Genomic DNA, 23,192 nt, shown 5'->3' on the forward strand with positions numbered 1-23,192 from the left:
TATGACCTTATAATTTATAGCGAGTGGGTAGATTTTGCCGTATATACCATAACGAGTCGAGTTATAATGGCAAGTGTTGCTTAATTATAATAATTTTAAATTGATGAGAGATAATTATGGTCACGATTAGATGTTCAAACGGTTGTAGGTCAGGATGGTTCTCCGCACCTCGTTTCTGTTCCCTATTTCATTCTCCATATTCGTCAAATTTTTCATGAAGATTGAATAGAAATTTTGCATAGAAAATTTGTGGGGATCGGATTCCCTGCATAAATTTTTTTCTCGTTTGATCTTTTCTTTTCTTAAATTAAAAAAAACCAATTAACACAAATCACTATTATGGAAAATTTTTGATTAAACGGTTAACTTTTATATGATTAGTTCCACATGAACAATTATAATTTAAAGAGAAATTACTCAAAATTTTCAAGTTGAATGAAATAATTATCTATCAAATTATTCATATACATAATCTAAGTTTATCATGTAGATTAGTCCCCATGGAAAAAATAGACATCTCTAGCCACATTTGATAATCATTTCGTATTTGATTTTTTTTTTTTTTAAAAAAAACTAAGCTCACTTCCTCTTAATTTATGAGAATAATTTGCATCTTATTTAAATACAAGAGTTAAATTCTCAGCCAAATTCAAAAAATATTTTTAAAACTATCTTTTATAATTTTCAAAATGGGATTAGTTTTTGAAAATATTGGTAAAAAAATAGATTGAAAAATAAGAAATATAGAGATGGATGAAGTGTTTATAAGTTTAATTTCAAACACTAAAAACAAAAAAACTAAATAGTTATCAAACGGGCCTAAATTACTAATTTAAAAAATTTGACGTAATAATCTAATGTTTTTTTTAAAATTACGATATAGAGATATTCAACTCCTAACTTGTGTAGCTCTGGTCAATCATCACTAAATTATTTTAGACAGGGGAGAACATTAAAACCAATCGAGTGGAACAAAATTTTTGTAGTTCAGTTTAAAATTATAAGAGAACTAAATTTTTCATTCTGGTTTGGATTTGAATTCAAATATCAAACCAGACCGAACTATTTATATTATATTACATATAAAACCGAAACTAAACTTAATCAAATCGAACTTTAGTTCGAACCAAACAAGATGGTTCGGTTCAATTTATTACATCTCATATTTAAAATTTTCGATTTGGTTCGGTTTAACTACAAACCGAACCCAACCATGAACCTCAACTTGTTTTGTAATAAATAAAGTTTACCTGTAACTCTGCAGGTCTGTACTACAACTAGACCAATAGTGGAGGTATTTTGGTAATTAAATTCTTTTTCAGGGTCCAAAAAATCTCTCCTCTTCCCGCCTAAAACCCCGAACCACGAAAAAGGAAAAAACCTTTTTAGTGAACAAACATTACAGAACTTGCAGCTTCTCTGCAAACTTCACGACGATCCATTTTCCATGGTCGCTTCCCTCTAAAAATTTCTTCATTTCTCAGTGAATCTCAACTGGAGAACTAAAGTTCGTTCGATTGGCTATTGTGCATTTGGTTCGTTCTGCTCCTGCTTCCGGATTCTCGTCTTTGTATTTGTTGAGCGGTAAGAAATTCAGTGACTAAGATTAATCAACTCTACGCTCGGTTTACAGCTTCTTAGGGAATTCACTAGTTTGTTTCTTTTCCCAAGTGTTTTTGCTCTGTTTGTAGGTTTACTCCGGTCTTTGTTCACTGTTTCATACTCATTTTAGGGTTGAAAATGGCTGTCGAGGAGAAACAAAGGGTCGATAATTCCGCAGATTCCCCAACTTCGGTTCTGGAAGACGAGGTGTTTTCGCTTTCTTTACTATAGATTTGTGTTCTGTCTAATTTTTGTGCCTATTGATTCTTTTGACACAGCAAAAGACATTATGTGGATATTTTAGCAGGAAAGAAAAGAGTTGATTTCGTGTTTTTAACTGCTTTCGAGAAGAACTTTTAAATGTTGCTTAAGATTATTCTGTCCTTGAAATCATTATTTATTATTAAAGACATAGATTATTCATACAAATAAAGGGGAAAAAGGAACTTTCTGGAAATAGCTATCTTAATGCGTAGTGATTAACCTCTCGTTTTTCTTCTAAAACGCTCCCTAACAGCCGCATGGGGAAAAAAAGATTTTTCTTACTCCTTTCTGTTTAATTATTTCCTGTCACAACGCTGAAACCTGTTTGTTTATTAGCACCATCTGATATACAGTAACATTTGCGGTAAAATTCATTGAGAGATGGTGGAAACACTTCCAATTTCTTGACAATGTTGGATCAAATGGAAGGGAAGATGTAGTCTATCTGAGATTCCATATGAACTTCTCACACCTGCGTGTTTGTTCTCTTGTGCATTCTTTTGGCATCGTACTCAAATGAGCCATGTCTGCTTGTTATGCATGTCATTAATGAATATTTCGAGTATGTTGTATCCGAATCCTACTGAACTTGCATCCCTTTTTTCTAATGCTGCGCCAAATTGTTTTATGACTTCTTTTTCCCCCTTTTTCATGAAGGATTTATGTAATGGGGAAAAGGAGATTAAGTTGGAGGAAGAGATAATTTTGGAAGCAAAAAATGGAGATTCCAGTCTTATATCAAAAGAAATGGCTGAGGAGGAACAGAAATTGCTGGAAGCTCGGGTTAAGGAAGAGGAGGCAAAAAGACTTGAGAATTCAACAGAATCTGCTAAGTTGAGTGACAATCAGTTTACCAAATTGGATGAACTTCTCACTCAAACACAGTTATACTCAGAATTCTTGCTGGAGAAAATGGATGACATCACATTTGTATGTCTATGTGCCGTATAATTTATGCATTTTAAAGTTATGCTCCTTTTCTGCTACTCTTTGAGATTTGATTTCAACTATTTGCTAGAATGGAGTGGAGGAAGAGAAGAAATCTGTTGAGGAAAGCAGTGGGCGTGGTTCAAAGAGGAAAGCTGCTGCTCGCTATAATAATGTAAGAGTTATGTGCTTCTTATGTCTTAACATCTTGGGGGATTGTTTTAAATCCGTTAAAATTGACATTTTAACCTCATGTGATGTGTTTTTAATTGAACTTAATCTTCTATATGCTTTATTACTTCAGTACTGTTAGTATATTGTCAAATAATTTCTAACCTGAGATGAAAATGTTTCTAGAGGAAGGCAAAAAGGGCTGTTGCAGCTATGCTGACTAGATCAAAAGAAGATGAGCAGGATGAAGATGTAAACTTGACAGAGGAAGAAAGAATCGAGAAGGAGCAGAGTGAACTTGTACCTCTATTGACTGGTGGCAAATTGAAGTCCTACCAACTCAAAGGTGTCAAATGGTTGATTTCATTATGGCAGAATGGGCTGAATGGAATCCTTGCAGATCAAATGGGGCTTGGTAAGACAATTCAAACCATTGGCTTCCTAGCACATTTGAAAGGGAAGGGACTGGATGGACCTTACTTAGTTATTGCTCCTCTTTCCACACTTTCAAATTGGATAAATGAAATATCAAGGTACTCTCCTGTGTTGACTTTATCTGAATACATTTCAACAATAAAATTGTTTAGACACCTTATATTTCTCCATTTGTTTGTATGTCTCTGTATATAGATTTGTGCCCACAGTGAGTTCTATTATTTATCATGGTGACAAAAAACAAAGGGAAGAGATTCGAAGAAAGTCCATGCCTAGAACAATTGGACCTAAATTCCCCATAGTGGTTACTTCTTATGAGATTGCAATGAGTGATGCTAAAAAATTTTTGAGGCATTACAATTGGAAATATCTTGTCGTTGATGAGGTCAGCCATTTTAGACCATGCTTCTAATGTGTCTCTTATAAAATATAGTTCATTTATTTTGAAAACTTATGGTCCTGAAAACATTTTTCTTGAAGGGGCATAGACTGAAAAACTCAAAATGCAAATTGCTGAAGGAGTTGAAGTACATAACTGTTGAAAATAAACTGCTTCTAACTGGGACACCACTGCACAATAATTTGGCAGAGCTTTGGTCATTGTTGAACTTTATTTTACCAGATATTTTTTCATCCAATGAAGAATTTGAGTCATGGTGAGTATGCCTTTATCTATCTATGGATGCTTATAGTCTTCAGATTTGTTTTTCCATCCGTGAAAATGGAGGTGAGGTTTATAGTTCTGGAAGCACTGCAATTTGTTAAATAAACGATAACACAGAGTAGCAGCTTAAAACTTAAGTCAATATAGAGATTGTAGATGCAGGGGGTCAAATAATTATCATTACCATATTCAAGATTGATTTTGCTCCTAATAATTCGTTTTCAGGTTTGATCTCTCTGGAAAGTGTCAAGCTGAAGAAAAAGAAGAAACACAAGAGAATAGAAAGGCCCAGGTTGATAATTCTTTTGACATTTTTTTCCAGCATCATTTGTTACATAAGTGTGTCATATTCAGATATTCCAATCCTGCAGATGGTAGCAAAACTGCATGGAATACTGAGACCATTTCTACTTCGGAGAATGAAATCTGATGTTGAGCTAATGCTCCCTCGGAAGAAAGAAATCATAATATATGCAAACATGACTGAGTATCAGAAGAACTTTCAGGAACATTTAGTTAACAAGACATTGGAAAATCATCTCTCCGAGAAGGGATCAGGTAGTTTAGCATTGGGTTTTAGTATATAAATGCCATGTGCTTGTCGTTGTAACTACCAATTATGATGCAGTATTTTTTCTTCATTTTTCTGTTATTATTTGGTATATAACCGGTGGGATGATGTTTTCTCTTGGCTGCTAGTTGGCATTGAAATTGCTAAATAGCTAGCCAGGGATTTAGGGATAAGTTTCCAACTCCTTTAAGTCTTCTATGGATGAATTGGTTCTCTAATATATTATCAATCTTCAGGATGAAGTAGTGGAACTCTGAGATTATACTATGACTTCCCTCCTTGAGAACTTTTTCCCAGCACAGAGTGGGTTGAAGTTAGTGGGCACTTCGTGGTTTGGTTTGGTTGAATTTCTTGGAATCAGATGGTTTTATTATTTTTGAAAGATAAGAACCTAACCAATCTGTTCAATAATGGAGAACCTGAACAATGGTTGATAAACTGTCCTCAAACTTCTATTTTTGCATGAATACTTGTGTAAATTTTATTTGTTAAAAAATACACTTCATTATGACAACTCATATGCAAAGTGAATGAATCTATTTTAAATCCATTAAAGAACCCAATCTAACTAATAATATATTGTAAAAGTTTTTAAAGCTCACTGTAAATGTGATGGAAAAATCATTTATCCTACAATATTTAAGGAATTATCGTTATTATATTATTATTATTATTGGAATATTTCGAACCAAACATGGGATTTGGGGTTTAGAAGAAGCCTCTTTGATAGAGAAATTGGCAGCTCCATTGCTCTTGCTCAGTTGTTGTGGGCAGAACTAGGGATAGTTTACGCTGGAAGAGTGATTCCTTGTATAGGTTCTGTACCAAGTTCACATTACTAAACTTGACTAGGGGCTGCGAAAAATAAGTTCCCTATGGTCAACCCTATTTGGAAGCTTAAATTCCCAAGAAGGTGAAGATTTTCCTTTGTCTCTTGCTTATAGAAGTCTAAATACTTGTGAGAAGCTTCAGAGAAAGTTCCCTAATTGGTTCCTCTCGCTCTCCCTTTGCTGTCTTTGTCGTAGAGAAATGGAAACTGTGGATCACTTGTTCTAGCATCGCGAGTTTGCTTCTAGAGTTTGGCAGATTATTTTTAGCACTTTTGGGATGGTTAATTGCCTTTCTAAGAAGATTGATGATTGGATGATGGATGGTCTTGGTGGTGGAAGTGTATATGGTAAAGGGAAAATCCTCTGGAGATGTGCTACTTGTCGCTTTTGTGGTGTCTTTAGAAAGAAAGAAATAGTAGGGTGTTTGAAGATAAGTTTGAATTTTTTTATTCTTTTTGGGTTTTTGTTCAGCACATAGCATCTTGATGGTGTACAAATTACACCAAATTCTTTTGTAATTATAGCCTTCTCATATTATTAACAATTGGAGGGCTCTTCTTTATTAGTTTTGTGGGAGGGGGTTTCCTCTACCCCTTGCCTTTAGGCTGCTGTTCATGTGGCTCTCTTGGTGAATATACATCTCTGTTTCTTATAAAAAAAATTATTGTTGTAAGTTTTTGAATGTTCGGTTCATGTTGGACACAAGGAAGAAAGAAAAACCTAACTGGCTTAGTGTGGTTGAATGGTCAGTTTGGTTTGGTGTCGTATATTTCTAGTTGAAATGAATGAGTGTTTAAATACCGTGGGCCCAGGTTTCAGGTGCATGCTTCTTCTGGTTTTATTTCGTTTAGGCTTTTGTAACATATGCATTAATTGTTGCTAGGTTAAAACTGTTGTGCATGCTATTGGATCATCACGTGCATGCTTTGTTTAGGCTGATTGTTAATGATAGGCTTGATTTTATTCGTTATACCACATTTCATTTTGTGTTGTGCTAATTGTGGTAGTTTGTGAAAATGCAGGACATGGTTTTAAAGGAAAGCTTAACAATTTGATGGTCCAGCTTCGGAAAAATTGCAACCATCCCGATCTCTTGGAATCAGCCTTCGATGAATCTTGTATTTGTCTCTTATTTTCCAATGTCATGGTAAAAATGTCTTATACAATTTCACTTAAACCCTTGTTTTTTCCTGACAGATGAGTATCCTCCTGTAGAGCAGCTAGTTGAGCAGTGTGGCAAATTTCGTTTGCTAGATAGATTGTTGACACAGCTATTTGCACGCAAGCATAAAGTAAATTGATTTTGTAAATCTTGTTCTGTCATTCTTCTCAGTTTTGCCTATTTAAACCTAATCGCCTACTTTGCATTTCTATTAGGTCCTTATCTTCTCGCAATGGACTAAGATTTTGGATATCATGGACTACTATTTTAGTGAGAAGGGATATGAAGTTTGCAGAATAGATGGTGGCGTGAAACTAGATGAAAGGAAAAGACAGGTATGAGCTCGCGCATGAAATATCCAAATAGTTTACAGCCAGTTGTGTTATGTGTTGTTGGTCTTGTATTTCCCCCCGTCCTAGTTTCTCACATTACAAGTGCCAATATGTTGCAGTATGGTGTCAATTTCAGAAATTGTTGTACCAAAGAACTATGTTCCATGTATCTGATACATGTAGAGCTACATCATCAGTGGAAAATATACATGCATATGCATTCCTTTGACAAAAATCCTTTGAGAGCCAGGCATATAAAATGCAGATGAATTTACAAGATAGAATTTGATAAAAGGGAGAATTCATGGATGATTGACAAATGCTTTTGTAACTTCTATTGGAACTGATATTTGTTTTTTAGATAAATTTTGAAAGCAATCCATTTAAGTGATAGTTTTCTTAAAAGTACTGTTAGAGAGAGGAAAAGGAGACCAGTTGGGAGACTTGGTTTTCCATACGCTGCAACCATACGGGCCTTAACTGCCACATGCAGCGAAAAACTTGCTCTTGGCTACCATGGCCTAATCTTTTGATAGACACACATTTGGAAAGGACAAAAGTCTGTTAGTAGGTAGGGGAAGATAATGGCAATCATATGCGGGGAGGGGAGTTAGTCATCTGTACCATATAGAAACTGGAGTTCTGATTCTATGGGGTAGGAGCATTTCTGTGGAAAGCAGAAAAAATAGCCAATAATTTAGAGGAGGATTTTTGCGGAAGAAATCTGTTGAAATGGTGTTTTAGTTCTAAGGGCGTTTTAGTCTTTACTTAGCATCTACTGTCTAGGGTTTCTCTCAGTTTGGTTATTTATACCTGTCATGTGTTGAGTATTGTGTATCCGAAAATTAAAAAGAATAAAAATCTCTTATCGTGGTTTTTCTCCCTGATCTAGGGTTTTCACGTAAATCTGTGTTTTTTCTTCTCTTCTCTTTTCAATATGGTATCAGAACATGGCGACGAAACCGATGAGAACAAGCCAGAGACTCCGACAACAACCTTCGTTTTAACGGGGAGATCCATGAACGCTGAAGTTGCCACAGCCATACGAGAAGCCGTTAAGCATTATTTTCACGCCGCGCTACCTCAACTCATCCGATTTGTGTCAGATTCGACCTCTAGCCAGTGGACTCCCTCAGTAGAACCGACCGATCAAGCCCATAGACTCGAGCTCCAGCGCTGCGATTCAGTCGCCGGTGTCCCTCTCCTACACAGTGATCGATCGAAGTCTCGCCGTCCGCGACCCAACCGATCACCCGCGCGCGGTTCTTCCTCAGATTTAGCCGATGCAGGGACAACCACCAGCCACGGGCATTTTCGCATAGCCCGACTTCGCCTCTGCTCGTGACTGTCGATTTTCAGTCGCCGACCTTCAGCCTCTGTTTGTGAGTCAGTCGCCAGCCCTAGCACCCATACCAGACCGTCCCTCTGTTGCGTGGATGACCCAACCTCCTAAGTTGGTCCAGCTGGTCCAACCGAACCAACCGGTTCAATTGAACCCGGTCCAGCCAGCATGTTCAGACCATTCCTAGCCCTTCTTTTGGTCCTTTCTCTAGCCAAAATGAAGCTACTTTTAGGGATTTATGGGCAAAACCAACCTACGGCAAATTTTGGTGGAACCGTCGACTTTGAACAACAGTTGGCAAACTTATAACAGCAAATATCGGCTCTTAGATCCACAACAAGTTCTGCGACTGTTTTCATCCACATCCACATCCACATTTAGACTTCTCTTTATGCTCAGAAACACCGGTAAATGCTTACTCTACTTTACCTATAGCAAATATTATGTTTGGTTCTGTGGGAAACTCTGCAGGGATTTCTATTGGTGAGAAACTTAACGGCCAAAATTACTTCTCTTGGTCCCAATTGGTGAGAATGGTCCTTGAGGGACGTCACAAGTTCGGGTATCTAACTGGAGAAATACCAAGACCGAATCCCGGTGATCCCTAGGAACGTATATGGAAAGGAGAGGATTCTCTTCTTCGCTCAATTATGATAAACCGCATAGAACCCTAGATTGGGAAGCCACATCTGTACTCAACCTCCGCTCAGGATATTTGGCAAGTTGTCTTCAGCTCTATTTGAAGAGGCAAAATGCCTCACGTCTCTATACCTTGAGGAAACATGTTCACGAGTGCAAACAAGGGACTCTTGACGTAATGTCTTATTTCAATAAATTGTCCTTGCTATAGCAAGAAATGGATTTGTGCCGCGAAGTCGTGTGGAATTGTCCTGTCGAGGGAGTTTAGTACTCAAAGATTGAGGAGGCGGATCGAGCGTATGATTTTCTGGTTGGCTTAAACCCTAAATTTGATGGTGTCCGAAGTCGGATTTTGGGACAGAGACCAATACCGTCTCTGATGGAAGTATGCTCAGAAGTCAGGTTAGAAGAGGACAAAACCAGTGCTATGAGTGGCACTAGCATCACCCACTTAGACTCTGCTACGTTTGGAGCCAAGTCCTTGTGACCGGAAAGTGACAAACAAAACGGAAAGTCACCACCAATCTGTGAGTACTGTAAGAAACCGTGGCACACCAAAGATCAATGCTGGAAATTACACGGTTGCCCACCTAATGGCAAGCGACGGCTTGCGAATGATAAATCTAAAATCGGTCGGGCCCTTGTCAGTGAAACAGGGGATGGTACGTCATCAGTCACCAGCCAGGTAGAGTCAAGTATGGTTGGAACTGGCAATGTCGCGCAATCAGGTACTTCTCAGTCTTTTAGCTTCTTGGTTGAAGGGGATGAATCGTGGATTCTTGACTCAGGAGCAACGGACCACCTAACTAGAACATCTGATCAATTCCTCTCTTATTATCCAAGTGTAGGAAACGAGAGAATACGAATTGCAGATGGGTCCTTTGCCTCCGTTGCTGGGAAAGGTCACTTATCTCCTATTCAAGGGTTAATTTTACAGAATGTCTTGCATGTGCCAAAAATATCTTATAACCTGCTATCTGTCAGTAAAATAACTAGAGATCTGAATTGCAATGTCGTTATCTCACCGGACAATGTTTTCTTTCAGGACCTGAGCTCGGGGAAGACGATTGACATTGCCTGGCACAATAGGGGGCTCTACTTCCTCTCGGAGGATGCTTCCTCTAGGAGTTTATCTAGCACTTGTTTACTGTCTTCCCTTACTATTTCTGAAACTGATTTCTTGTTATGGCATTTTCGTCTTGGACATCCAAATTTTCATTATATGAAGTATCTGTTTCCACATTTATTTCGTAATGTTAATATTTCATCTTTATCTTGCGATGTGTGTATTTGTGCAAAACAACCTCGGGTGTCTTACTTCCCAGCCTTACAAACCTTCCCAACCTTTCCACCTGATACATAGTGACGTGTGGGGCCCATCTAATATCACAACCGTGTCGAGTAAACGGTGGTTTGTCACCTTCATAGATGATCACACCCGTCTTACATGGGTGTTCCTTTCTACGGATAAGTTCGAAGTGACTACAGTCTTTCAGTAATTTTACACCACTGTCGATACCCAGTTCAATGCCAAAATTGCTATCCTTCGGAGTGACAATGGTCGTGAGTTCGTTAACCAATCCCTTCGTGATTTTTAAACTCAAAGGTATCATCCACCAAGAACTCCTGTGCCTATACACCACAACAAAATGGGGTTGGCCGAACGAAAAAACTGTCACCTTATTGAGGTTGCTCAGGCACTCATGATCCCTGGCTCCTACTCTCGTACATATGGGGAGATGCTGTACTCACTGCAACCCATCTCATAAATCGAATGCCTTCCCACGTTCTCAAGTTCCAGACTCCCTTAGCTCATTTCAAAGAGTCCCTCTTCTACCTGTCTTTTCCCAAATGTTCCTCTTTTGGGTGTTTGGGTGTACGGTTTTTGTCCATAGTCATGGTACCAAAGTAAGTTTGCTCCTATGGCCCAAAATGTGTCTTTGTTGGGTAACCACTCCATCAACGGGGCTACAAATGTTATCAGTCGTCTTCTCAAAAGTACTTATCACCATGAATGCCACCTTTCGAGAAGATAAACCTTTCTTTCCCGTTAGTCCTCTTCAGGGGTAGACTTCGAGTGAAGAGGCTAACACGAGTCGTCCACTTATTCCATTCCCGTAGACTTGTTTCTCGAACCCATTCCTGGCACTAATAATCCTGGCCCACCCATTCCTAACAATCCTATCCTTCCTACAAAACAAGTTCCTTAGATAACCTACTATCGGAAGAATCTACGAAAGGAAATAGTCCTCGAAATAGTTCCCCTGTTCTCCGTCGGAAGGTGTTCAAGAGTCAGAACCAGAGCCAGCTCAAGGTAACCATACTCTTGATAATAATAAATCTGTTGAAAGTAATGTGTGAACACTAGCGATGCAGCGAACTTTGGCAAAATTAGGGAGGATAAGATAATGAATTTCCCCCTGATGATGTTCAGGAGACTGAAAATGTGCAGCAGATGAATACAGAGGAAAAGGGTGACAGGACCAGTGAGATTGATGCTACCTGGACTTACCAATTGCTCTACGAAAGGGAACGAGGTCCTGCACCAAGCACTCTATGAAAAGCTTCTTATCTAACAGTAGCTTGTCAATAAGATTCAAGGCCTTCACCATTAGTCTGGACACCATGCCAATTCCGGGAAATGTGTACAAGGCTCTGGAAATTCTTGAAGGTGAACCGTAATTATGAAAGAGATGCGAGCCCTCAAGACCAACAAAGCATGAGATCTAGTTGCTCTTCTCAGAGGTCATAAAACAGTCGGGTGCAAAATGGGTATTCAAAGTCAAATACAAGTCCGATGGGACTCTCGACAGATATAAGGTCAGATTGGTTGCGAAAGGATTCACTCAAACGTATGGGGTGGATTACTCAGAAACCTTCTTGTCGGTGGTAAAACTTAACACTAGTCGGGTTCTCCCCTCTGTTGCTGTGAACCTAGACTGGCCTCTACATTGTTGAACTAAAAAATGCATTTTTAAATGGTGAATTGGAAGAAGAGGTTTATATGACTCCTCCCCAGGGTTTGAAGCGTAGTTTGGGAGTCAGGTTTGCAAATTAAAGAAGTTTTTGTATGGTCTGAAACAGTCCCCTAGAGCCTGGTTCGATCGTTTCACTACCTTTGTCAAAACCCAAGGGTATATTTAGGGTCACTCTGATCACACCCTGTTCACTAAGAAATCAACACCAAGAAAAGTAGCTGTGTTAATTGTATATGTTGACGATATTATTTGTCAGGGAATGATTCGGGAGAAATTGACAAGTTGAAATAGAAGATGGCAGAAGAGTTGAGATTAAAGATCTTGGTACTTTGAGATATTTCCTAGGCATGGAGGTAGCAAGATCAAAGGAAGGGATCTCAGTGTCTCAGAGAAAATACATTAGACCTATTACAAGAGACTGGGATGACTGGATGTAAACTTGCAGATACTTCGATTGAGGGTTAAACAGTAATCTGGTAAAGTCAGTATACGACGTCCCGGTGAACAAGGAAAGATATCAACGACTTGTAGGGAAGCCGATATGTCTCTTACACACCAGACCTGATATTTCATATGCAGTAAGTTTGGTAAGCCAGTTTATGCAAGCTCGTATATGAGACGCATGGAAGTTGTTACTTGGATTCTGAGATATCTAAAGTCAACATCTGGAAAAGGCTTGATGTTTAGGAAATATGATAGAAGATGCATCGAAGCCTACATTGACTCAGACTGGGCCGTTCCGCTACTGATAGAGTCAATCTCGAGGTATTATACCTTCGTATGGGAAATCTTGTTACATGGAGGAGTAAGAAACAGGGTGTCGTGGCTAGAAGTAGTGCTGAAGCTGAATACAGAGCTATGAGAGTCATGACCCGATGAGACTCTACTGTGACAACAAGGTTGCCATTAATATTGCTAATAACCCTGTTCAGCATGACAGAATCAAACACATTGAGATTGACCGATATTTTATCAAAGAGAAACTAGACAACGATAGCATTTGTATTCCTATGTACCATCCAGTCAACAGATTGTGGATGTCCTGACCAAGGGGTTACCTAGATAGACGTTTGACACTTGTATTAGTAAGTTGGACCTCATTGATATTTATCCCCAACTTGAGGAGGAGTGTTGAAATGTGTTTTAGCCCTAAGGGCATTTTAGTCTTTTACTTAGCGTCTACTGTCTAGGGTTCTCTTCAGTTTGGTTATTTATACCTGTCTTGTGTTGAGTACTATGTATCAGAAAATTAAAAAGAATAAAAATCTTTTATTGTGGTTTTTCTCCCTGATCTAGGGTTTCCACGTAAATCTGTGTTTTTTCTTCTCTTTTTTCAATAAAAGCAAAAAAAAGACATTGTTCAAAGAAAAACATCTCTTATATCTCATGATACTTGTTGCTCCTTTTGTAATTTCATATAATCAATGAAATTATGATTGACTGATTCTCATTAAAAATAAAATTGTTTGAAGAAAAACAGACTTGTGGACCTAACTATGGCGTAGATGATGCATGCCTCAGTGAGGTCACCTCGCCTGATCCTGGAAAGATTCCTAAGGCGTCGAAGAGTGTTTTCCTAGCCTAGGTGCATGCCTAGGCCCTCCACCTGGCTCATAATTATATGAAAAATGTCCGGTTAAAAGAATCTCAGTATTGCCTTGCATTTACTTTGTGTGGTGCTTCTCTATTTTATTTTTACATTACATTCTCTACTTTGTGTTTTGTTGCTTTGTGCTACTACTTTAGTATGTTCTGTTGGGATCTTGAGAAACGTTGAGTTGAGATTGAATTATTACTTGCATGTTACAAAATGGTAATCTATCAGTTATATGTAATAATTAATTGAATTTCTCTTTACATGCGGCGCTAGACTAGAAATTTTGCAAATATTTCCATTATGATAGTGTTGGTGATATGATGGTGTATTAAGGATTGCGTAATTGACCAATTTATTTTTTCTACATGTAGATCCAGGAGTTCAATGATGTTAACAGCACCTACAGGATATTTATTCTAAGCACCCGGGCTGGTGGTCTGGGTATTAACCTTACTGCAGCAGATACTTGTATACTCTATGATAGTGATTGGGTATTTTTCTCGACTCTGCATTTATTTTTTATTCTTCTCCAGTTTCTATATTAAAATTGACTCATCATATTGCGTATGTACACCAGAACCCACAAATGGATTTGCAGGCTATGGATAGGTGTCACAGGATAGGTCAAACAAAACCTGTACACGTTTACAGACTTGCAACAGCTCAGTCTATAGAGGTAGCTTGCTGATGGTCTTAATCTTTTGGTATGTTGATATTCATGATGCGATTTATCAGTATTCTGAGAAATTGTCTTAACAGGGCCGTATTCTGAAGAGGGCCTTTAGTAAGTTGAAGCTTGAGCACGTGGTCATCGAGAAGGGGCAATTTCACCAGGAACGAACAAAACCCAACCCTGGAGATGTTGTAGAGGTTTGTTAAACGCGTTTCAATTCATTGTATTTGATTCTTCATTGCCTACATTTGACTTCTGAATTGTTAAGTCAAGTCATGATGGACTTTGTAGAAATTTTGGTAGAGAGCCAAGGAGTGTATTGATTTGGTTCATCTGGCTACGGGTACCCCAAGTAATTTTTTCAGATGAGGATCCTCAATAATGCGTTTGAATTTGTCATTGTAAATCATCACCATTATGAGCCTCAATCTTCTACTATTTTTCTCTATTGTGACGAAAGCTACTCTTTCGCATTGGGGAGGTTTCTTTATGTTTCTGGATGACCAAGATTTCTTATGACTGCAATGAAAATTTCCATTGTTTCTTACCGCATCCTGTTTGGGTGCACATGCATTACCCGGTTTTGTGAAATTTTTCAGGAAGAGGATCTACTAACACTACTAAGGGAGGTAGATTCTGCTGAAGACAAGATAATACAGACAGACATTAGCGATGCTGATTTGGAGCGTATTTTAGACCGCTCCGATCTGATTGCCCCATTTGGTACAGATGATGAGAAATCTAAAGCTTCTGGTGATTTATACCCTCTCAAAGGGCCTGGTTGGGAGGTGGTGATACCAACTTCCACAGGAGGGGTACTCTCTACCCTTAACTCTTAAACTGTTAACAGTAGTCTTGTAGGTGGTGTTGTTTTTTGGGACTTATTGTAAGTGTGTATTTTGGGAGGCGTTTGGTGCATGCAATTTTTGGTCTTTAGTTTCTGAGCATGCAAAATTAATTAGGGCAGCATATTTTTTGTTTGAGGTAAGGAGATACAATTTGTGAAGACTGCCTTCTGAATCTGATTTTGTAATTTTCAGAGCGGAGTTTCTATGGCCATAGAAACTTTCACGATCTCTGAATCTTTTGGGACTTTAATTAAAAGTATCGATTCCCATCTAGGCCATTTGGGTACAGCAGGTTGAGAACCAAGAACAATTTTGAATTAGATACTTGGGATTTTTAACCTCTAAAGAAAAAAATCAAGAATTGTGGGTTTGTCAATGTGAAAAATTATGGGCTAGATTGACTATCAGGCTAAAGTTGGCTAAATATATGTTTTAATTCCTAATAACACTAAGGCATGTTTACTGCAATCGTAATGGATTTTTTAGTATTCATAATTCACAGAAAATTGTTAACTAATTTTTTGGGAGTGTAGTTAAATGAGCCACACTTTTTATATTATGATTTTTAAAATAAATGTGGCTTAAATTGATTGTTTTAAGTTTCTGTTATACGTAAAATTTAGTTTAAATTTAATAAATCTATTAACTTTTTAAAGTTTCAAATATGACAATGGTCTAAATTAAAAATTTGATAATTATTGTAGTAATTTGAACTTAATCTTTTTCTTAGATAAGAAAACTCGCAAAATTATCAATTTCTTTGAGATTTGAATGAGGTGCAGCAAATTTGGCCTGACTTTCTGGGTTTGTGTAATCGATTTTTAAACTTGTAATTGTGACTCTAAATTTTAAGATGTGCCTAGGTTCTTTAAATTGTAAACTCAAAATTTTAAGATGGCCTGACTTTCTTGATCTATTCAGTTTTTTTCTCTTAATTTACGGATTTATTAAACTCAATTAGAAGTTTTTATTAGACATAAAATTTAGTTTTATATCTAATAGATTTTTTAATTTTAAAAATTTTAATTAAAGGACCTATTAGGTACCATAGTAATTTAACATAACCATTCAACTAAAAAAATTGTCAATTTTGTAGAAATTTAACCGAGGAATCAATTTTTTTTTTCTTTTTCATTCCCCCCCTCGCGAAGGTACTTGTTATTTGTGAAAAAGGGACTAAAGTAAAAGAAAATTGGTTGTTTGCTATTATAAAAGTTAGAATAAGTTTATTGATAAATCAAAGCAAAGCTACATGCGCTATGTTGTACTTGTTCATGCACATTAGAGAGAATAAGTAAATATAAAATAATCGAAGCATTACTATTATAAAACATCTCTTCAACATAACTAATAATAAGTTTTTTTTTTAATTGAAAGATATTTTTGATAATTTAACCTAATAATAACTAAGTAAATAAGTAATCTAAACGAAGATACGTGTGCTCAAATGGCTTTGGTCCCAACTTTTTCGACTTAGATTTTCAGTAAAATTATCATCAAGGGGTTAGTTGAGTTGAGGTAAGTATGTAATAATTATTTATGGAGTTAATAAACTGTGTTTAAGATGTAAAAATAGAAGGAGTAGGATAAGTATCTAGTGCAGTTTTTTGTAACTTAAGAGAACTTTAATTTTTTGTTGACTATTTTTGTTTGTTTAACATTTTGTGCAACCATTCAATTACACACATATTTTCCTAAGTTTTCAATACTCATTTTGAGATGTTAACTTAAAACCTTTACATAAATTTTACAATTTTGCGTATGTCACCTTTGTACTTGAAAGTTCACAAAATACCAATGTTTTCTTATGACAATAAAATTACAATTTTAAGATACTTTTGATGTCTTTGTTAAATTAAAGTTCCATATCTAAGAATTAAAAGACATTTTCTTTTTCAAAATAGATAAACAAACTACCTTAATACCTCAATATCTTAGATTCTAATTATAGTGATTTTTTTTAGTTCAATAAATAAGGAGTTAGGAAGATTTGAACATTTGACCCTCTTGATCTATAGTAAATGTTTATATCAATTGAGCTGATTTAATATTTTCTACGATTTTTTGCATGTAATAATTGTATTTTGGATAGACAAAGTACTAATTACACATTTGTAGATTGTATAAGTGGAAAATGGGCAAAAAAAAAAAAAAAAATGTAGGCCATCAAGGCCAAGAGGTTTTACGACATTCACATCAAATTGTAGTTTAGGATTTATTATGTATATATGTTGATTGGTTTAGAGCATTTATATATACCACTATTCATGAAAATGACATGAAAAAATTTAACATTAGGTCCAAAATTAAGATTCAGATTGAAAAAAATGCATTTATTTATTGAATGGAAAAAATTCATCTAAAAAACACATCTCAATTTTTTTTTTTAAAGAAAAATGTAGGCATTTCTGATGAAATATGGAAGTTTTTTCCCCTCCTTCCCTCGGGTGTTACTAAACATGTAAGGGTTAAATAAATAAGGAATGAACGATAATTTATGTTCTTTTTTTAACATGTCATTGGATCATCTGATCACTCAAAAAAGTTGAATTAAGGTCCAGTGGATAGGAATTTTTTTTTTAAAAAGTTATTTTTATTTTCTCAAAAGTATTTTTAAACACAAATTTGTTTGTAGTTGATTGGAGGATGTGGTATTCACCCGAGCATGTCGTCAGAGTGCGCCAGCGTAATTATTGCTCACTAGCGATAGTTGGCCGATGGAGTAATTAGAAATATTGGAATATTGGAGGGAGGGAAAGTTTTGTTAAATCATTGATTGATCCAAAAGTTTAAGTTGAAAGATGAATTTAATATTATATCATCTAGCAGAGTTGAGATTACCAACTCAACAACTAAGTTGTTGAGTGAAATACATTGAGTCCGTAATTTTTCCGGATTTAAGTTGATGAGCCAAATACCCCTTTAATGATCTTTTTTACTCTTTTGCTTTCAGGTTCAATTGTCATATGATCATTTTGATTAGGTTAACTTTAGTGCGATCTGCGATCACAGTGAAAGCATGTAACCTTATTTAAATTTACTCTTTCTTAAAAAAAAAAAGTTAATTAATTTAGAGAAACTTGTCAATTTACAATTGATTCCAATATTAAAAATGTTAAATACTATCATTAAAAAAAGTGAGAATTTGTGATTTATAAAAAATGTTCATTCAACACACTTTTCCTTTGCACTTTTGGTTGTTTCTACTATCCTTTTCACTTCAATCTCACTCCAAATGTGAATTCTATTCACAACTATACAAATATATATATATATATATATATATTTTATAACTTGTTACATCTTGTTCCAAATCTTAAATCCATGTGAAGCTTGTCTCTATATATCTTGTCACATTATTTTCTTCGCTATATTCTTTCTTACAAATCCATCTCTCATATTCTCTCTCTCTAGCAATGCATTTTCCAATTTTATCCCTTCCTTAACCAAATACAAAGTAAATGTTCCTCATATATTTCAATTACAAATCTCTTTCTCAATCCTCCTCCACTCATCAACATATATCTACAAAGGTTACTTTCAAGGTCCCATATTGTAAATTAATCCTCATCCTTTTCTCTAGATGGGCCAACTTTCTCGTGTAATTATGAAATTAACTCCATTGTCTTTACTATTCGACTCAATGGTGCGACTCTTTCCCTTCAGAAAAACTTTCACCACTATAAGAATATGGACACTATTGCTAGGTCTATGTCAATCATCAACGTCAGTTGAAAATGATATAGGGTTCAATAACATTAAAGAATTACTTACAAAGAAAAAGAAAATATAGTGTGAACGGATAAAGTAGGTAGTATGAGAGTATCAGAATACATTTTTTTCCTTCACTAGCTATATTGGTATGAGATATGAGATATTATAGTTTATTATAAAGTTAAGGTTAAATTACAAGTTTAGTCTCGAAAATAGGCTACTGAATTTTTTATTTTTGGGCCTAAAGGTTCAAGACATATTTGGCATTGTTTTTTTTAAAAAATAATGAATCTATTGGTTGCAAACTTGAAAGCAGTCCAATTAGGCACGATTTCAATTTTTATGATTGATATAAACGTTAATTTTAAAATGTGGAATATGCCAAAAAATCTAGACACAAAATTAAAAGTGCAAAGGCTCAGGTTAGTTTTGTAATTGAACATAAATTTAAAAAGAGAAACTTTTTATATTACATTATTTTTGTAATGTGTTCCTAATATAATTATACACCTTAAAGAACAAGTTTAGTAATTGATCTTTCGTGTCTTTCTTGTGTTTGAACTTTGACAAATGTCAAAGAGATGTATGAAATTTCATTTTTATATGTAATAGGTTCATAAATTTAATGTTCAATAGGTCTTTAATTTTATTTATTTATTTATTTTTATGTTTAGTAGATTTCCAAATTTTTAATTTTGTTTCTAATAATTTATTGGTTTAATCAACATTTTTTAAAATATACGGATCTACTTGACACAAAATTAAAAATGTAAGTCCTGTTTGATAACTGTTTGACTTTTTTGTTTTTAATTTTAGAAATTAAACATATTTTCTCTCAATTTCTTACCGTGATTTGTATTCTTCTAAAGCAAAATAGTTGAATTCTTAATCAAATTACAAAATTTTAAAACTACTTTTTTTTCCCTTTAAAAGTTGACTTGGTTTTTTAAGACATTGGTAAAAACGTAAATAACAAAGCAAAAACATTTAGAAGTGAAAGAGGTGTTTATCGCTTTAATGGTCAAAAATTAAAAACCAAATGGTTATCAATAAAATCTTAATATTTTTTGATAAAATTTAATTTTATATCTCATAAACCAATAACTTTTAAAAAAAAGTTAAATATATCTCAAACTTATTAGACAGTGTATAGAAATTTTTTTTTTTTAAAAATTCAAGATTTATGAGATACTGACATATAACTGAAGTGTACTGAAAAAGATACATGCTATTTAGATCACATAATGGACAAAACCAAGTAACAATTGAGAATACTGGGTAATAATAAATGCTGGTTCGTGAAATAAAGTGGAAAAAAAATGGAGAACGTGCAACTTTGATAACCATAGAGACAGCGGTTGACCAAATTTATTACAAATCAAATCATCAATGAAAGAAAACGAAACAAAACCTAACAGAGAACTAATGTTTTTTTTTTTTTTTTTTTTTTTTTTTTTTTTTTTTAGAATACCGTACAACATGGATAAATAAAATTTTCACCAACCATTCAAACTCGCTACCTCATTCCTTAAAAAAAAAATTAAAAAACTTGAGTGAAGTCCGAAGTGCACCTAAATAAAAGATAACACCTATTACCATTTGACTTGATTACAGAAAGTAGATAAAAGAAAATCTAAAATCCAATGACGATAGGTGTTATATTTTATTTATCAAATTCTTACACAATTTTGGAAAACACTTGCCTATATAAATGAAGGTTTGCAGCACTTCGCATGATCGAATTTTGAAGTTTTTGAAGTTAAGAGAGAGAGTTCTAAGTAGAATATAGAAGTTCCTTGGTGTCGAATCTAATTGGAAAGCATTGGAGCTACCATGTGACTTTAAAAATCTAATTATTTTTATTTTATTTTACTATGCATAGAATAGCCTTAGTGATAGCCTTTCTTCATACCCATTTTTTCTTTTATTTCCTAATCAAGCTAGGTGATAAAAGGAATTATCTCAACTATATTTGAGAATTTCCCTTATTCAACATAAATCTCCACACCAATAGTAAGAATAAGCCCTAATAATAAAACGATAATCAACCCTAAGAAAGTTAAACAAATTTGACTTGAAAAGATTGATTGAAGATTAAAAAGTTTCTATCTTCGCAAGATTTTGAACTATCCACAATCTAGTTGATCAAACTTGATCAAACTCGATTAAAATTTCTAAAATATGCATTTAAACACAAAAATGCAAAGAAATTTCTAAAACATGCATTCTAAAATCCAGAGAGATTAAACTCTATGATAAATTCATTTCAATTCTACTTCAATGTTAAAATGAGAAGAGTACAACGATATTTATATTGAATGAAAGGTCACTATGAAATGAAACAACTTTTCACCTATGTAGTTTAAATTTCAGCCAAAACTCTTCAACACCATACATGAACATTCAAATAAATGCAAGTTTATAAAATAGATACATAAGATATTAAAGATGTGGACGAATCTAGATTTTCAAATTAATTATGTCCTTGGGTGGCCTTGAAACTGATAGGACCCAAATAATATATCAACAACTCACTAGGATCACATTCAAAACAATCAACCAAACAATAGTACTTCAATACACATAAATTAGTCACCAAATTATCACCAAGAAATCAACCAATAATGGACAGCAATAAACCATAAATTTTTAGAAAATGAAAAATAAATAACACACGAATTATACGAGAAAACCACAGGACTTGTGAGGAGTCCACCCTAGTCAACTTCTCTTATTATGATAAAATTAAGGGAAAAAGAGCATAGTCATACAAAGATTCACTACCCACCGATGCTTTCGTATATAAAAGATCAACACTTGAGTGATAAAAAGAATGAAAATCACAAGTTTTATAAATACTATTTAACAATGATTACGTATAAATCTAAGCTCCAAAAAGTGATCAGCTGTTCAAAAAGAGACCTTATGTGTTTTAAATAGACTGACCAAAATCCAGCACAATCCAACGGTCAAAACTCCAATAATCGTCAACTTTGTAAAAGCTATCACTGAAAAACCTAATTGCCTCTGTTCTCCCTATGTTTCTCTCCCTTTTTGTAACGACCCAGATTTGTACGTATACATGAAATTAAATGTCAAATAATAAGTAGGACGAAATTTTATTTAAAGGGGTGAAAATTTAGAAGGAAAAAATAAAATAAAATAATAATAATAATAATAAATAAATAAATAAATTTGAAATTGGAAATTTATTCATCATCCAAAAGATAACCCCCATGATAGGAAGATGAGGACCTAAGCGAAAACTAACCCATCTGATGATTAGCGGGTCATGCAGTCAGTAGGGCCAGAGTCGCATCCAACATCAACCATTAGCATAAACGTTATGCTTCCAACATAAATCTCTCCGCCCTGATAGGAAGATGAGAACCTAAGCGAAAACTAACCCATCTGATGATTAGCGGGTCATGCAGTCAGTAGGGCCAGATTCACATCCAACATCAAACATTAGCATAAACGTTATGCTTCCAACATAAATCTTTCCGCCCTGATAGGAAGATGAGGACTTAAGCGAAAACTAACCCATCTGATGATTAGCAGGTCATGCAGTCAGTAGGCCAGAGTTCGCCATACCAACATCAAACCATTAGCATAACCATAATGATTAGACTGGAAGCATAACTTACACCTAATTAAAACTTGGTTTTAACGTAATCGTGAACAAACATAATGCATGGGGTCCCTTGTAAAGAAACGTGTTCTAAACATGTAATGCAATATAACAATTAACATAACCATGCAACATAATAAAGGTACACTACCATAGAACATTTAAAGAGAGGGTGAGATAAACTACTTACCTTGACTGTGATCTAATTATTCCTTATTATTCTTTATGATTTTATCAGCAGTTTTCCCCTTTTAAATCAAAAGAAGAAATTTGGGCAGCACTTTACCCGAGCTTTTCTCTTTTAATCTCACAGAACTTCCTCACTCACACTTACTTTTTCACACGATTCTTTGTTACTGAGATTTGTTTGAGAATGGGTTAAATCTTCGGCAAAAGGTCCTATTTATAGGAGTTTTCAGCTCTTCTCAGTGTGACAAATCATCGTACAGGTGGCTTCTTTAAAATTACTTATGGTTTATGAATTTCTCTCAATAAGACACCTAATTTTGGCTAACGTTTGCTCTTACGTCATCATTCTTTGTTTGTATTCATTTTAGGGTTTTTCCATGTATAATCTATAAGATCGTGGCAAATTCAACGCATAATTCGCGCTTCTGTCCAATTCTCGCTCACTCTGCTCTTTTAAATCTCGCTTCTCTCCGTTTTCTCGCTAGGAATTTACTCTGTCCAGCTTTCTTGCTGGAAATCCCGCTCTCTTCCATTCTCGCTCTCAAATTTTCTCTTCCGTCTCGCTCTCTCCAGCTTTCTTGCTCCCGCTCCCAGTCTCGCTCCCGCTCCCGCTCTCTTATTCA

The 23,192-nt window shown here is 35.2% G+C and overlaps 1 protein-coding gene and 1 long non-coding RNA gene across 4 annotated transcripts; both read left to right on the forward strand.

The window, feature by feature from the left end:
* The first annotated feature begins 1,375 nt into the window (after positions 1 to 1,375).
* Positions 1,376 to 15,313, forward strand: LOC120069561 (ATP-dependent DNA helicase DDM1). 3 transcript variants are annotated; one of them, XM_039021350.1, is made up of 16 exons: positions 1,376 to 1,584; positions 1,672 to 1,809; positions 2,524 to 2,796; positions 2,885 to 2,968; positions 3,151 to 3,497; positions 3,595 to 3,784; positions 3,880 to 4,055; positions 4,289 to 4,355; positions 4,435 to 4,621; positions 6,487 to 6,582; positions 6,662 to 6,756; positions 6,842 to 6,961; positions 13,886 to 14,005; positions 14,092 to 14,190; positions 14,274 to 14,384; positions 14,787 to 15,313. In XM_039021350.1, exons 2-16 carry the CDS (start codon positions 1,741 to 1,743, stop codon positions 15,024 to 15,026), a joined length of 2,274 nt encoding a protein of 757 aa, XP_038877278.1. In that variant the 5' UTR covers positions 1,376 to 1,584; positions 1,672 to 1,740; the 3' UTR covers positions 15,027 to 15,313. The 3 variants fall into 3 exon arrangements, with proteins under 3 accessions (XP_038877278.1, XP_038877279.1, XP_038877277.1); XM_039021351.1 differs by having other exon boundaries at positions 1,692 to 1,809; XM_039021349.1 differs by having other exon boundaries at positions 1,733 to 1,809.
* Positions 7,762 to 11,877, forward strand: LOC120069562. Its single transcript, XR_005479579.1, has 3 exons — positions 7,762 to 9,667; positions 9,788 to 9,841; positions 9,985 to 11,877. It is a non-coding gene; the product is annotated as an uncharacterized LOC120069562 (long non-coding RNA).
* Positions 15,314 to 23,192: the final 7,879 nt, after the last annotated feature.

Source organism: Benincasa hispida, unplaced genomic scaffold, assembly GCF_009727055.1.
Source record: "Benincasa hispida cultivar B227 unplaced genomic scaffold, ASM972705v1 Contig508, whole genome shotgun sequence".
NCBI lineage: Eukaryota > Viridiplantae > Streptophyta > Magnoliopsida > Cucurbitales > Cucurbitaceae > Benincasa > Benincasa hispida.

Coding starts and splice junctions, on each gene's coding strand:
- LOC120069561 (XM_039021350.1), top strand. CDS start 1,741: ATGGCTGTCGAGGAGAAACAAAGGGTCGATAATTCCGCAGATTCCCCA. Junction 3,498..3,594: donor TGGATAAATGAAATATCAAG/GTACTCTCCTGT, acceptor CTCTGTATATAG/ATTTGTGCCCACAGTGAGTT. Junction 14,006..14,091: donor TACTCTATGATAGTGATTGG/GTATTTTTCTCG, acceptor TATGTACACCAG/AACCCACAAATGGATTTGCA.